This window comes from Fistularia commersonii, chromosome 7 (genome assembly GCF_037954325.1).
Source record: "Fistularia commersonii isolate RoL2024-O1a breed Wild chromosome 7, RoL_Fcom_v1.0, whole genome shotgun sequence".
In the NCBI taxonomy this organism is placed as follows: domain Eukaryota; kingdom Metazoa; phylum Chordata; class Actinopteri; order Syngnathiformes; family Fistulariidae; genus Fistularia; species Fistularia commersonii.
The window spans coordinates 4,285,068-4,299,965 of NC_141290.1; the positions used below are offsets into that span (position 1 = coordinate 4,285,068).

Here is a 14,898-nt window from a genome sequence, read left to right on the forward strand (position 1 = left end):
TTCGTATTAATTATTAGGTAGTGATTCCCTGACAGGAGTTCTGTCTCTGAAGCCCCACAACAATTCAACGGAGGAGCTGAGGGCGGGCCCTTTAAAGAGGAAGCAGGGGCGGCGCCGGCACGTCAGCGCAGAGGTTAGGCTCCCGCTACTTCGCATCTCCCGTACTCTGTAAAATATCAATCCGTTGTTGCGCATCTCGATACCTGGAAGTCTACAGATAATCGGTTTACATCTGTGTCATGTCTCCTCTGTCTCAGAGCGGCCCGACTGACCTGGAACCCGGAGAGAATGCCAACCGGGGATACAGGAGGACCAGCTCCAGCCACAAATGTAACAGCCTCTGACTTCACTCACTTCAAAATGGCCACCAAACACACAGACTCTCTCCTTATCACCTCATATTAGATCATGAAATACAACAAAGTTAGTTGCTGATGAGGGTCGTGTGTGTGTTGCCCAGTGCGGGGGTCTCTCGAGACCTCAGCTGCGCCACTGAAGGACAAGGAGCCGGTCCTGCTGCTGGACCTCTCTGGGAACGAGCTGGACTCCCTCTCCTGTCTGATGGACGACAGCTTAGTCCAGGAGCAGCTGGGGCACCTCCTCCGTCTGGACCTGAGCCACAACAGCCTGCTGGATTTCCCCTCGGCGTTGTGCCAGGTAGGACTCGGGCGTTGGGCGTCGAAGTGACATAGAACCGACGCTTAACGGCCCTTTGTGCCCGCAGAGTTTGAATGCTGTGACAAGACTGGACCTGCAGGACAACCAGCTCCGGTCGCTGCCGGCAGAGCTCCTAGCTCTCCCCTGCCTCTGCATCCTGAATGTCTCCCGCAACAGCGTGGGGCCGCTGCTGTCGTTTGATTCTGCCGCAGCCTGCCCCTCGCTGCGCCAGCTCAACCTGTCCTTTAACAGAATCACCGCCTTCCCTGAGCAGCTGGGCATGGCCATGGAAGGGCTGGAGGAGCTGTTCATGGAGGGGTAGGTGCTCATGCCTCTCTCAGACAGGAGGGTGCTGTTGAATGAGAGGTCAGCAGTCAAGGATCAGGTAAAGAAAAAGAGAGAGGCTTACAAAGCTAGGTCACAATTGAAAAAAAAACTGCAGCAGATATGTGTCACTGGGCCGCACAACAGTAATTTTGTGCACGATTCCCTTGTCTATAAGTAAGGCGTTCACGGGAAACTGGTTCTTGTGATGACACACCCCCCCTGCCGAAGGAGAGCCCTGCATGCACAATCAGGCCCCCCAGCATTTCTAAGAAATGTCAGAACAGCAAATGTAATTACATCAGTGCAGGAATGTCCCCGCTGGTCCGGAGAGAACTTGTGATCCTCCTCTTCCTTTGGTTATTTTGCGTCAAATCGCGTCTAATCGCAATCATCCTGCAATTTTCTACCAAGGTCGAGTTCCAAAAAAATCAAGCTCAGAGATCTATAAGAGATCCTGAACGCTCTCTTTTCAGGAACAGCATGACGGAGCTCGCCACGCCACTTTGCCTCCCAGAGGTCAAGCTCCTAGACGTGAGCAAGAACACCGTGGAGAATATCTCCCCGGACTTCCTGACCGGCTGCCCCAAACTGGAAATATTCAACGCCTCCTTCAACAAAATATGTAGGTGAACCCAACATTGTGACAATGGAAAAGCTATCTTGTCGGTTCCAAATCCATGCTCTCTGCCTCACTGGCAGGATTTTTAGACTCTGAACCAGATGTTTACACCTCCCTCAGGTTCTTTGTCACACCTGCCATCCAAGGTCACAACCCTAAAACTGGCAAACAATGGCTTCCCTTGCGTCCCACACTCCATACTGGATCTCCCCAAGTGAGTTGGCTCACGCTCCGATATCTGAAGAACTTTATGAAGTGAAATCAGTCATCACCTTTGGATTTTTTTATCCCCTTAAGCTTGCGATCGCTGGACATGAGAACCAACAGCATTGCCGTTCTTCCCGGGCCGGGCCACTGGGCCTCCAGCAACCTCAGAGAGCTCATGTTCAGTCAGAACTGCATCAGCGCTCTGGACCTGAACGGCTCTATCTACAAGTGGGCCCGGCTGGAGAAACTGCACCTCAGTGACAATAAGCTGACACAGGTAAGACTTTATCTATACATAGTAACCTGTGGTGCTCACTTACCGTCACTTTACACTGTTACTTTACTGCTGTCTGTTTCTTTGTGTATGTGTGAGCACAGATCCCCCCGCAGATTGGCCTGCTGGAAGGCCTGACCTCCCTGGATGTCAGCCGCAACGCTGGCCTCAAGTCCCTCCCCGATGAGATGGGGAAGCTGGGCAGACTGTGGGACCTGCCGCTGGACGGCCTCCGTCTCCAGCTGGACCCCAAACTGATCGGCAGCAAAACCAAAGACATCGTCAGGTCAGAGATCCAGGACCCTAGACAAGGGACCAAAGTCTGGAGACCAGAGATGAGAAACCTAGATTAACAGTTAATGGAGATTTTGCGCAATCCTCACAGAAACATTTAGATTTATAAATATTGCTGCCAGGACTGCAGTTACAATATAACTACGGCAACCACTGCCATTACTTTGACCAATACCATTACTGCCCGCGCCAATAATAATACTATTGCTGTTGATTGTGGTTAGTAATAATGCTCAGAAGCATCTTACTGGCCCTCAAAGGTAACATTTGAGTGACTGATTTGTAATTTAGAGGCATCAAGGGATGTACTTCTGACATTAGAGCCTGAAATATTTGCATTTGAGCAGGTTAAAATACCCATCGTGTCTCCTCCAGGTTCCTGCAGCAGCGGCTGAAGAAGGCCGTGCCATACTACCGTATGAAGCTGATCGTGGTGGGGAACCCAGGCAGTGGCAAGACCACACTGATTCGGCAGCTGATGAAGCTGAAAGCCGCCCAGGTCGGGTCCAAGCGGGGTGCGGTGGGAATTGACGTCTGGGACTGGACCGTCAGGGAACGGGACAAGAAGAAAATGCTGCTCAATATTTGGGACTTCTCAGGTCAGATAGAACGTGCAGTGAGCAAGATGCAGACTTTATTTCAGATAAATGAGCTATAGTAATATGTGTTTCCCATTTAGCATGCACTAAGTCCATTTATCCATTCAGTGTTTTAAAGGTGAATATAAGAACGTGGACAGTGACACGTCTAGAAGTGCCAGCAAATCCACGCTCTGACTTCCTGTTGCTCTCGGCCCCCCATCTTGTAGGCGGAGAGGAGTTCAGCGGATCTCACCCTCACTTCCTCACCTCCAGAGCGCTCTACCTGGTGGTCCACAGCCTGAGCAAAGGCCCTGGCCAGCTGGATGCCCTCAAGCCATGGCTCTTCAACATCAAGGTCAGTTGAAAACAAGAGGTTTTTCGAGAATTGACAGCTCATTATTTCTGGTGAAACACAAAGTGAATGTCCACATGGGTCAATAGAGGTGTTTCTTTAAACACTTTTTCTTGGAACAGCTGAATTATACTAGATCATGGGTCGGGCACCCGTGGCTTTTTCATGTTTCTGCTGCTGCTCAATGAGTATTTAATTCTATATTTATATTACTGTAGTTTGTTAGTTTTTCTAAATGTAATTCTAAGTTTGAAGATTATGATGATCATGTGACATCAAAGTAAAACATGTTTCGGTTTCCTGCGGTTCAAAATATGTGTCACGACTGCCGATGCACGATTTATTGAGCTTTTACAGCCCTGATGTGCAGCCAGTGTCCATTGAGGTTCAGGAGTGAAAATCACGTTCACCAGGTAAAATGAATAATTGGATACTGAGTATCATATTTCAGATACTCAGTAAAATAGTCTTTTTTTTTTTTTTTTTTATCATGTCAGGTTGACAGGTGAATGCACGCTTAGCTGCACGTGATTAAACAATGACCACACCATGCATACAGAGTTTTTGGTTTGCAGTAGGGGCATTAATCTAGGTTCAGCTTTTTATTGAGGAGGACTCAAATACACGTTGAGCAACCTTCACCCCGATGCGTTTTCTTTTGTGTTTTGTTTTGTTTTTTCCTGGTGTTCAGTGTTTTTTTTTCACACAGTAATTAAATTTTGTATTCTTTGTAGCTGATCATATCAGCTTTGTAGCTGATAACACTATCATTCATATCTGTATATATAGCATGAATGTTAAAAAAAACAAAACATAGAGACAGTGTTATCTTAATTTTTTTATTTTTCACCTTTTGTGGCTCCCGGGGCAAGTGGGTCCAAATGGCCAAATGACAATTTTGACTAAAGGAATAGCCCTTATTTTACAACATATATATGCTCTGTGAATATGAAGAGGTAGTAGTTGCAGTCGTCTGTGAGGTGTCCGTTAATGTATTAAATCTACTACATTTTATTTATGTTTTGAACATGTAGTGAAAAGGCCACTAATTGAAATGTCTACTGGATATCGATCAGTAAATAAAGAGAAATGCCCTGAAATTCCTTGTTTGAAATGTCAAAATCACATAGATATTCATGTCAGTTTTTATTCAATCTCTTTAAAGAACAAGAGCAGAGGTTTTTTCCTTTTTCAAGATGAGATAAACCCCCTTTCCTGCCATCCTACTCAGGCCGTGGCCCCGCTCTCCCCGGTCATCTTAGTGGGGACCCACCTGGACAAGGCCGAGGACACTCAGCTGCAGGCCTGTCTGACAAAGATCCGGGAGGAACTGCTGAACCACCAGGGCTTCCCGGCCATCAAGGACTACCACATGGTCTCCGCTTGCGAGGACTCTGACTCTGTTGCCAAGCTGCGCAAAGCCATTGTCACGGAGGTCGCCGGCTTCAAGGTCGAGTGACGGCATGAACAACAGTTGTTTGATCCTTTTGGGTTCAGGAGATCGAACCGCTCCCTCTCTCTGGCCCCCGAGCAGATCCAGGGCCAGCCGGTGATGGGCCAGCTGGTGCCTGACAGCTACGTGGAGCTGGAGCGCCGTGTTCTCCAGGAGAGAGCCAGGGTTCCCCCGGAGTTCCCCGTCATACGGCACCACGAGTTGCTGCAGCTGATCCAGGAGAGCCAGCTCCCGCTGGATGAGGCCGAGCTGCCGCATGCCATTCACTTCCTGAGTGAGGCCGGTCAGTGTACCTTTTCTACTGGGAGTATAATAACAATGATACACGTGGGACAGCGGTATTACGACTGATAACAGCTGATGCCGAGATTCAGGGGTTTCAGCTCTCTTCGTCCCGCTGAAATTACGTGTCGGTTATATGGGTTGCAAAAAATACTACAAGCCCACAAGCAGGCCTCTGATTGCTGAAAATCAACGAGAAAGTCTCTCTCAACCAAGTAGCGAAACTTTTGGCCTGCACTGTAATTATATTTGGCCAGTGAAGCAATACCAAATGACTTTTAGAGCTTGCCAGGCTGGCATTATAGCCTACACTACATGTACCGCTAAAACTACAAATTCCATAATTCTCTGCTGGTGTTCTGGTGTCCAAAATCATGAGAGGACTTATAAACGCCCTCTCCTCTGTTGACAGTTGTCATAGCGACCTTATGCTGATACTGGCACTGTGCTACCCCTCTGAAAAATGGTGAAAAGAAAGGCAGAAGATCAGAGTAATTGTAATTTTATTTTTACATTTATTTGTAGCCTGTGGAAAAGGGTGACTATTTAAATTCAAGACAGAAGGCTCCAAATAAAAAGAGGCATACAATTTTTATTTAATTTTTACTACGAAATTAATGCCATTGATGTATGTTCTTATTGAAATTCAAGCATGTTACCTACATGTTGATGGTCTCTTTAGATCTTATTCATTTTCCCACATAATTTTGTCCTCACAGGGGTTTTGCTGCACTTCGAAGACCCGGCCCTCCAGCTGCAGGAGCTTTACTTCATCCACCCGCAGTGGCTGTGTAATGTCATCTCTCAAGTAAGCCCCCCCAACCTTGGGTGATAAAGAAATAAAGTCAGAATGCACCTGCTTGCTGGAAAACAAAGAAAAGGCACTCCGTCATTTTATGTCCTACCTTCAAAAAGCTGCGTTGCGTTTCGTTTCGAGCAGAAGCTGACGCTGAAGAGCTGCGGCATCTGGGAGCACCCCAAGGGGATTGTCCAGCGCTCAGTGGTGGAGAAGTTCCTGTCCGAGACCAAGTGCTTCCCCAAGAGCCACCAGACGCAGTTCTTCAAGCTGCTGGAGAAGTTCCAGATCGCCTTGCCTTTCGGCGAGGATCAGCTGCTGGTGCCCAGCAGGTTGTCCATCCCCTCCTTTGTCTTATATTGAAATACTCCCTTCAACCACTAGATGGCACCATTCCACTCCAGTAACTCAAACGTTTGATTGAAAGCAACAAAGTGCAATTTCCCCCAGCGGTAGTTTTGAAGTACTTGTACTTCAGTTGAGTATTACCATTGCAAAGGACTTTGTGCTTCAATCCCACTGCATTTCAGATGGAACCATTGCACATCTTTGTCTTGAACTTCTTCTTCTTTTGACTTTTCCCTTCAGAGGTCACCACAGCGAATCAACCTTCTCCATCTAACCCTATTCTCTGTATCCTCCTCTCTCACCCCAACTACCTCATATCCTCTCTCACTACGCCCATAAATCTTCTCTCTGGTCTTCCTCGAGACCTCTTGCCTGGCAGCTCCAATTCCAGCATCCGTCTGCCAATATATTCTCTATCCCTCCTCTGTACATGACCGAACCATCTCAGTCTGGCTTCTTTGATCTTCTCTCCAAAACATCTAACATGTGCTGTTTCTCTGATAGACACATTCCTGATCCTATCCATCCTGGTCACTCCCAAAGAGAACCACAACATCTTCATCTCAGCAACCTCTAGTTCTGCCTCCTGTCTTTTCATCATTTTGAACTGTTTCTAGGGCAAACAGCATCGCTGGTCTCATCACTGTCTTGTACATCTTTCCTTTCATTCCGGCCGATAGTCATCTATCACATAGTACCCCTGACACTTTTCTCCACCCGCTTGGAACCGTCTCTTCACCTCTTTTCCACAGTCTACGTTGCTCTGGACTGTTGACCCCAAGCACGTGAAATCCTCCAGCTTCTTGATCTCCAGTCCCTGTAGCCTCACTGTTCTACCTGAGTTCTCTAAGATCCCGTTGTATAATTGAGCCAGAAAATCTACCACTGCCTCTCCTAGACACTTCCACACCTCCACAGGTACATCATCAGGATCAACTGCTTTTCCACTCTTCATCCTCTTCACTGCCTTCCTCACTTCACTTTTACTCATTTATGCTACTTTGGGGTCTACAATAGTCACCTCTTCTACACTTACCTGTCTTTCATTTTCCCCATTCATCAGCTCTTCAAAGTACTCTTCCCATCTTCCCATCACTCTTCTAGCATCTGTCAATACATTTCCCCCTCTATCCTTAATCACCCGGACCTGTTGTATATCCTTTCCATCATTATCTCTCTGTTTCGCCAACCTGTATAGATCATTCTCACCCTCCTTACTATCCAACCGACTGTACAAGTCATCATACGCCCTTTGTTTTGCCTTTTCTGCCTCTATCTTTACATTACGTTGTATCTTGCCCCCAAGACAGGCTCAGGGAGACACGGGCCAGTGCCGCCCTGAGGCTGCATTACATCTCTGTCTTTAACGTCCTCCTAATTTTTTTTTTTTTTTTAATTCTCAGAAGTTTCTGACAAATTCATCTCATATTTTATGATTCACATTTTTAAAAATATCCAAAACTAATTTCTAAATTCTCATATTTCTAGAATTCCCCTCAAACACAAACGAGAGCAACCTCATAAATACATTTAAATACATCTGAAAAAATATCATAAATACATCTAAACAGGCCCATTTTCCAGGACACTGTATAAATAATTGTATGTATGTACAGTTATATATATATATCATCTTTTTCTTCTGTTGTTTGTGTTGGCAGTCTCTCTAAGCATCGGCCGGTAATCGAGTTGCCCCACTGTGAGAACTCAGAGGTGATTGTGCGTTTGTACGAGATGCCCTACTTCCCTATGGATTATTGGTCAAGGCAGATCAGCCGCCTGCTGGAGATCTCCTCCTACCTGCTGTATGGACGAGGTAACCTGGGTGTTCTTTGTGCCGCGCTGGGGGAAAAGAGGGCATGTGGTGCGAAATGACATGCCAGCTCTTGTGTCGTCCCAGAGAGGGCGGTCCGGCCCAATCGGATCTACTGGAAGCGAGGGGTGTACCTGAGCTGGTCCCCGGAAGCCTATTGCCTGGTGGAGGCTGCTTCCATGGAGGAGAACCCATCCAGCTTTGTCAGGATCACGGTGCCCTCCTCATACAAAGGTGCAGATCTCTCGAACCCTCGGACAAATAATGTTACTTTTAAAAAGAATTGTTAAGGAAAATTACTCTTTTAAATAAGATATCACAATGCCACCGTGTTCTCCTCTAGGCCGGGTTCTCCTGGGGCAGGTGGTGGACCATGTGGACTCCCTGCTAGAGGAGTGGTTCCCGGGCCTCCTCAACACTGACATGCATGGCACCGGGGAAGCCCTGCTGAAGAAGTGGGCTCTTTACAGCTTCGAGGATGGCCAGGAGTGGCGCAAGATCCCGCTGGAGGAGCTCTTCATGACCTTTGACAATGGTATGGGTATTCTCATCGCTCTTGACGGAGCAGCTCTTTCAGGTTCTAACATGGTGATTTCCACACCCTCAGACTTCCTGCTGGTGAGCCCGGAAAACCCCCGCTGCACCCTCCCAATCTCCCAGATCGCCCCTGACTTGGTCCTGAGCGACCAGCCCGCCGGAACCATACTGGACAGTGAGGAGCTGGAGGGTCTGTCCAAGGAGAACCGCCTTGGTGAGCCGGGTCTACAGGTTGCACCTCGGTCACATCCGAGGCACTAGCCATCCCTTTGGTTTATATCCAAATGTTTTTGACCAGATTTGTGTGTATAAATGGGTATTTTCCTAGATAACTGGGTGGCAGATAATACTTACAGGTGGATGTCTTTGTCCTGTGTTGGGTTTCCAGTTGTTCCTTTGTTAGAACTTCACAGGAACGTAATGTGATGTACACAGGGGATGGCGGGTTTGGAACTGTCTATCGCGGTGTCTACAAGAATGAGGAGGTAGCTGTGAAGGTTTTCAACAAACATGCATCGGAGCTTTACGTCCACAGACTCCTCAGACAGGTGAGACCGAATGGGCTCTTCAACTCCTTCGGCCCAGCCAATTCTCCATTATCGAGTAAAGCCGTCTGACCCCTCTCGCCCAGGAACTGGCGGTGTTGGGTCGCCTCCGCCACCCAAGCCTGGTGGGTCTGCTGGCGGCCGGCTCAGCCCCGCAGGTGCTGGTGATGGAGCTGGCTCTCAGAGGATCCCTGGACTCTCTGTTTGAACATGAGAATGGCAGTCTGAACAGGAAGCTCCAGCACAGGATTGCCCTGCACGTGGCCGACGGACTCCGGTACGCGGAAACACCCTGCTGTGTTTTCCGAGATATTGCCCAAAATGGATGTTGTGATTGGATATTTGTGACCAGGTACCTGCACTCTGCCATGATCATCTACCGTGACCTCAAGCCCCACAACGTCCTCCTATTCAATCTGAAGACCGACTCCGTCATCATCGCCAAGATCACGGACTATGGCATTGCCCAGTACTGCTGCAGCATGGGGGTCCGCAGTTCGGAAGGGACCCCAGGTTAGATCCACCCAGCTGATCAGTTATTCTCACTAATCACTCATTTTTTACCCGGGTTATAATCTGATTATCTGAAAACACTGAACTCTGAATTACCTTTTGTTTAATCTACAAGAACTCTAGTGGCCAGAATTGGTATGACAATGATTAAAATAATTACCTTGTGTAGTAACAGCTTTCTCAATAACATATCCCATATTTTTACCTCAATTTTGTTTTTTTTCATTCTGCAGGTTTCCGGGCACCAGAGGTTGCCCGGGGTAACGTGATCTACAACCAACAGGCTGACGTGTTCTCCTTTGGCCTGCTCCTCTACGACCTCCTGACCTGCGGCGAGCGCATTGCCGATGGCATGAAGTTCCCCAGCGAGTTTGATGAAGTCGCAGTGCAGGGGAAGCTCCCCGGTAAGGGGGGGGTCACATTTCAGTCACCTCAGCTGTGACGAAAGACGTCTAACAGTGCAACATAACAATTTTCACTTTCTAAAAGAAAGTGTTGCGCCCCTGAGTATAGGATCAGTGTTAGGGATAATGAACAAATGAACATTTTCTACTGTCAAAAGTTGTTGCCTGTCACGCAGATCCAGTGACACACTATGGCTGCTCACCTTGGCCCAGCTTCCAGATGCTGATGAAGGACTGTCTGAAGGAAAGTCCTCAGGATCGACCCACGTCCTCTCAGGTCGGCGTCCAGGGTTTTTCAAAAGTGCCATCAGAACCGGAAGGGGAGCCGATGTAGTGAAAAAGGCAGCGTGTCTTCTACCGCCTGCAGGTGTTTGACCGGTTGAACTCAGCCGAGATGCTGTGTCTGATGCGAGAGCAGGCGGTGCCCAAGGCTCTCAATGCAGAGTGTCTCGCCATCAGCTCAGGGAGCGACAACATTCCCGGGTCCTGCCAAAGAGCCTGGTTGGCAGGGGGCAGCAGCACACAGAGGATGGGCTCCATCACGGCTGTGGACCTGGACACCAACACTGCCACAACACAGGTACGGTCAGCCGTTTCTTTGTCTGGCAGGGCGAATACTCATGCTAGTTAGCTTAGCACAAACTATGACAGCCACACCTTGTTTTGTCCAATAAGCCCCACTCCATTCACGCTGTCCTCCTCCATCCCCGTCGGACAGGAGGTTGACACCAGCCCCGTCCTCTGCCTGGTGACTGTCCAGATCCCCGACGATCCCTGTGACTGGCTGGTGGCGGGCACCCAGTCGGGGTCCTTGGTGGTGATCAGCACCCACGACACATCGTCCCATCGCCGGCTGCAGAGTGTCACGGACGCTGTCACTTCGCTGTACTTCCATGTGCATCCTCGGCGAGCGTGAGTAGTCTCTGACAACTGTTCACACATGGGAGGTTTAATTGGTCATTTATTATTATTCCATTTTATTTATTTTTTATCTTTTCCAGCCAAAGAAGGAATTATTTACTGGTCGGGACTGCAGACGGGATCCTGACTGTTTACGAGGACTCTGCTCTGAAGGTGATTTAAATCAAATCACAAACCTAGGACAGCTCCCAATGCAGGCAGAGAGCTGCCTGCATTGAAAAGCAAGAGTGTGATAGAAGTGGGGTGGAGGTTGGCATAAATGACCTCATAATGATAACAACAGTAGCGCTAACCATTACATGCTAATAGCAGATATTATATTAATTCATAAAAGAAGTAAACCATGGCGGCAAGCCGCAAGACCCTGCAGCAGATCAAGCCACACCTCTTGGGGACCAGCAGAATGAGAGAACCCAAGGACTTTGGAGAAGATATGAGGTTACTATTGTGCACTGATGAAAGGGCATGAGTGCAGACAGGATAGGAAGATTGGGAGGAACGAAAGAAGTGCGTCACAGAATATCTCTCAACAGAGTAAGCCGCAGAAGCAGCATAACTAGGGGCTCGCCTAGCACTAACTAGAAGCGATCCCAAAGCATGGATGAAATGTTGACGTTGATTTTTACACATCTTGTACATTTTTGACGGATCCATCTGTCTTTCCGGCAAACCCAAAGCTATTCAGGCAGTAACTCTTGAGGTTATGCAAACCCTGATGAACAAAACATTAGGGAAAAAAACCATATTCATCTTAGGTGTCAATCAAGGTCTGGCCATCTTCACATCAGCTTCCTCCGGTTTCCCGTCTCAGGTGGAAAAAGGCCAGCCGGTAAAAATCCTCACCATCGGAAACGTCAACACCCCGGTGATGGGCCTGGCCCAGTCCCTGTACTCTCTGGACAGCAGGTCTGTCTGGGCCGCCTGCGGGACCAGGGTCCTCTCCCTCTCCGCCGACTACGACATCTGCAAGGCCATCAACACCAGGCCCAACCTAGTCCTCCAGTGAGTCCCAGTGTACATACAGGCTTTCCTTTGCCCTTTGGCCAAGGAAATAATGGTGACAGAGGGTTGCAAAAAAAAACTGGCTGAAAATATGATCTGGATGTCAATTTGAAATTGGCTGAAAATATATTTCATAGAAATACTATCAACTGTTGTTGTGGCAGTCAGATTGAGAATGCCCTGTGAAACAGCAGTGCGTCCTTAACATGGAATCTTAATGTAACCAGGTTTGGGTTCACCTTTCTGCCACTAGATTGTGCTAAGTGCAAACTTACCAGTGGATAGAAGGCTTTTAAGGATCGCCCGACATGTTCACAAGGAAATAGTTGCATTAAATATACGGTACTATATATTATACGATCATTATATATGTTTTCCTGCTTACAGGGTCACAGGGGGTTTAGCATGACACATCTGACCATTCGCCCTTTCATTGACAACATTCACAACATTTAAAAGTCTACAACGAACCTGTTGACTGGCCAATTTGAGACCCAGAAACCCAGAGACCACCTTCCTCTTGTGTGTCCTTGAATTGACAGGGATGTATTCTGATTAGGCCCTTCCCTGTTTCTGCTAATGTAATAAAATAGTATCAATTTTATGGAAATCAGTTGATTAAACAGGCAAAGACTGCAGTTTTGTTTTTGCACAAGTTTTCACAAGACTTTGCCGTCCGCCCCTTGGGAAAATCAACAAAATACTCCCAACATTAGTGATTTTAACTGCCTGTCCGGTATGTGTGTGTGTGTGTGTGTGTGTGTGTGTGTGTGTGTGTGTGTGTGTGTGTGTGTGTGTGTGTGTGTGTGTGTGTGTGGCATATGTCTAGGACTCAGCGCTCAGTGGGTGGGGAGGCCTGTGTGTCCCGGATGGTGGTGGATAAATACTTGTATCTGAGCAAGGCGGGGACAGTGACGGTGGAAGTGTGGGATAAGAGGAGTGAGAGGATGGTGGACTGCATAAACTGCGCACAGATAATCAGGTGCCTACACCAACACACACAGCCTACCTCCTATCCCGAACAAAATCCTCCAGATTGTCACTCACTTCTTGCTAATTTAAAGCTATAATTAGCTGAAGTCCCACTGTTAGCTCATGAGCGGTTTCACTTTTTCAATCATTTTAATTGATTTGTCGATTAAATTTCAATAGATGTTCATGTCCTCCCTGTTCCCTCTTCATGCCGAGTGGTCAGCACAGCGTCTCTTGGCAGTGTGTACTACTTAACTGCTAAATACTGTGGTACACAGAGGTTCATAGTACTGTGTAGTTTTGACACCCTGGCCCGGTTTTCGCAGACAGGACTCAGGCTGCAGGTCCCGGTGGAGGAACGGCGGGGCGGAGCCACCCGCCGAGGCTGCCCCCTCCTGGGCCCGGGTGAAGGCCCTGCTGGTGCAGGGCGCCTCCGCGCTATGGGTCGGCACGCGGGGCGGCCACCTGCTGGTGCTGGAGCTATCCAAGCACCAGACGCTGCAGGTCATGTCACCACGCTGCGACTCGGTCCGTTGCATCATCTCCACTCTCATTGGTTGGTGCAATTTAGTGTGAATCCCTGCTGATGTTTTAAATAATCATTAGCAATTAATCACTAATTTATTTCTTAATTGCCCTCTCAAATGATCCACTGGGCTTTTGTTAAGATGCCTAGTTCATGCTTGTTTTCACCCGCGTTTCCATTCCGGCTCGACAGAAACCGTGACCTGGAAGAATGTGTTGCTGGTTCTGGGCAGGAGGCTACCACAGGATGAAAACGAGCTGGGTGAGTGTCGCCGCTCGCCACTGGCAACAACTGCAAGCTAGCATCACAATGTCACTTAACTGTGAGCCCTGCTCTGCTTAGATGAGGAGTCAGTGCTGATGGTGTGGAGCGGTGCTCTGCCGAAGGAGGTGAAAGGCCTGAGCAAACACTGTGAGAGGAGGGAGCACATTGCTGCCAAGATGAGAGAGCAGCTCCACGGCAACTGAGGTTCGCTTTTCATCTTGCTATCATTACACCTCCCGACTGACTCACAGGTTATTATTTCATTATTAGCGTCATGTTGTCAATAAAAGGTTATAACTGGTAATGATTGGATGCCTTTTCACGTTTTCTGAAATAAAACAAGTTCAGAGGAATCTCAACTTACATGGTCAAGTTAAGTTTTCTTTTTGGATTTGTCTCAACTACCAGGCTACTCCTCCCATAGGATGCTAAGCTAACTTGCAGGAAGATGTTTTATGATGGCTAACCCCCTTTGACAAGGTCAACAGAGGTCATATGTTTCTTCTTCTTCTTCTGCAGAATGTGTCGAAAAGGGATCAACTATCTAGCATACGGGTGTGTTTTGATGCGTGCGCGCACACGCGCACTTACACATCTCTGGAGGATGGTTTACCTCATGTTCATGCAGCGTGGCTTGACTGATGGCAAGAGCCGAAGCGCGGATCTGTTGGATAAATTAAGCACGATGTTTTTGTGAGGGGAGAGCTCCTTCAACAGTGTGCCGCGACAAAGGCAACGTCCGCACTGACTCATTTCTAAAAGGGACACGGACGTTCGGGGGGCAACAGTGGACCCCTGGCCGCTCACGAAGGTATTTGTTTGCATTGAAGTTCTGGAAGGAGAAGGAAATGGATTGAAAAAGCCAAAGGAACCAAAACGCCTCTGAGAGAGCAGATTTATTTATTGTTGTGTTTTTTTGTTTGTTTACCTGTTTACCACATCCACTCCAGGGGCACGGTGACACTTTTTACGAATGCCACATCAAGTACTGTGTGGTATCACGGAGGTCGCAAATGAATAAACCTTTTCCCGATTAGTTTATTCAGAAATTGCCTCAAACTACGACGACAGTAAGCATTAGCTGTGAACAAATGACATTTATTGGATATTCACATGTTAAAATTGTGCTAAAAGCTGATGGCGCTAAAGGTGTTCATGTACACGGTTTCATTTTGCTCATTCAAATGTCACATAGGTGTTTTCACTCGCTT

General features: G+C 47.9%; 1 protein-coding gene across 1 annotated transcript in view; it reads left to right on the forward strand.

Moving 5' to 3' along the window:
* lrrk2 (leucine-rich repeat kinase 2) overlaps positions 1-14,522 on the forward strand; it is a 38,733-nt gene extending 24,211 nt beyond the window's left edge. The window contains exons 21-52 of the mRNA XM_086149242.1: positions 18-133; positions 258-330; positions 461-657; positions 725-975; positions 1,458-1,606; positions 1,724-1,817; positions 1,901-2,087; positions 2,189-2,370; positions 2,754-2,977; positions 3,187-3,314; positions 4,543-4,761; positions 4,846-5,047; positions 5,766-5,854; positions 5,987-6,174; positions 7,852-8,006; positions 8,091-8,237; positions 8,347-8,538; positions 8,611-8,754; positions 8,976-9,088; positions 9,172-9,362; positions 9,438-9,598; positions 9,832-10,002; positions 10,179-10,279; positions 10,370-10,582; positions 10,721-10,914; positions 11,004-11,076; positions 11,735-11,925; positions 12,755-12,907; positions 13,224-13,453; positions 13,616-13,684; positions 13,766-13,891; positions 14,207-14,522. Coding sequence (XP_086005368.1) covers positions 18-133; positions 258-330; positions 461-657; positions 725-975; positions 1,458-1,606; positions 1,724-1,817; positions 1,901-2,087; positions 2,189-2,370; positions 2,754-2,977; positions 3,187-3,314; positions 4,543-4,761; positions 4,846-5,047; positions 5,766-5,854; positions 5,987-6,174; positions 7,852-8,006; positions 8,091-8,237; positions 8,347-8,538; positions 8,611-8,754; positions 8,976-9,088; positions 9,172-9,362; positions 9,438-9,598; positions 9,832-10,002; positions 10,179-10,279; positions 10,370-10,582; positions 10,721-10,914; positions 11,004-11,076; positions 11,735-11,925; positions 12,755-12,907; positions 13,224-13,453; positions 13,616-13,684; positions 13,766-13,890 — 4,922 coding nt within the window. The 3' untranslated portion in view covers position 13,891; positions 14,207-14,522. The remainder of the gene's footprint in view (positions 1-17; positions 134-257; positions 331-460; positions 658-724; positions 976-1,457; positions 1,607-1,723; positions 1,818-1,900; positions 2,088-2,188; positions 2,371-2,753; positions 2,978-3,186; positions 3,315-4,542; positions 4,762-4,845; positions 5,048-5,765; positions 5,855-5,986; positions 6,175-7,851; positions 8,007-8,090; positions 8,238-8,346; positions 8,539-8,610; positions 8,755-8,975; positions 9,089-9,171; positions 9,363-9,437; positions 9,599-9,831; positions 10,003-10,178; positions 10,280-10,369; positions 10,583-10,720; positions 10,915-11,003; positions 11,077-11,734; positions 11,926-12,754; positions 12,908-13,223; positions 13,454-13,615; positions 13,685-13,765; positions 13,892-14,206) is intronic.
* The last annotated feature ends 376 nt before the right edge of the window (positions 14,523-14,898 follow it).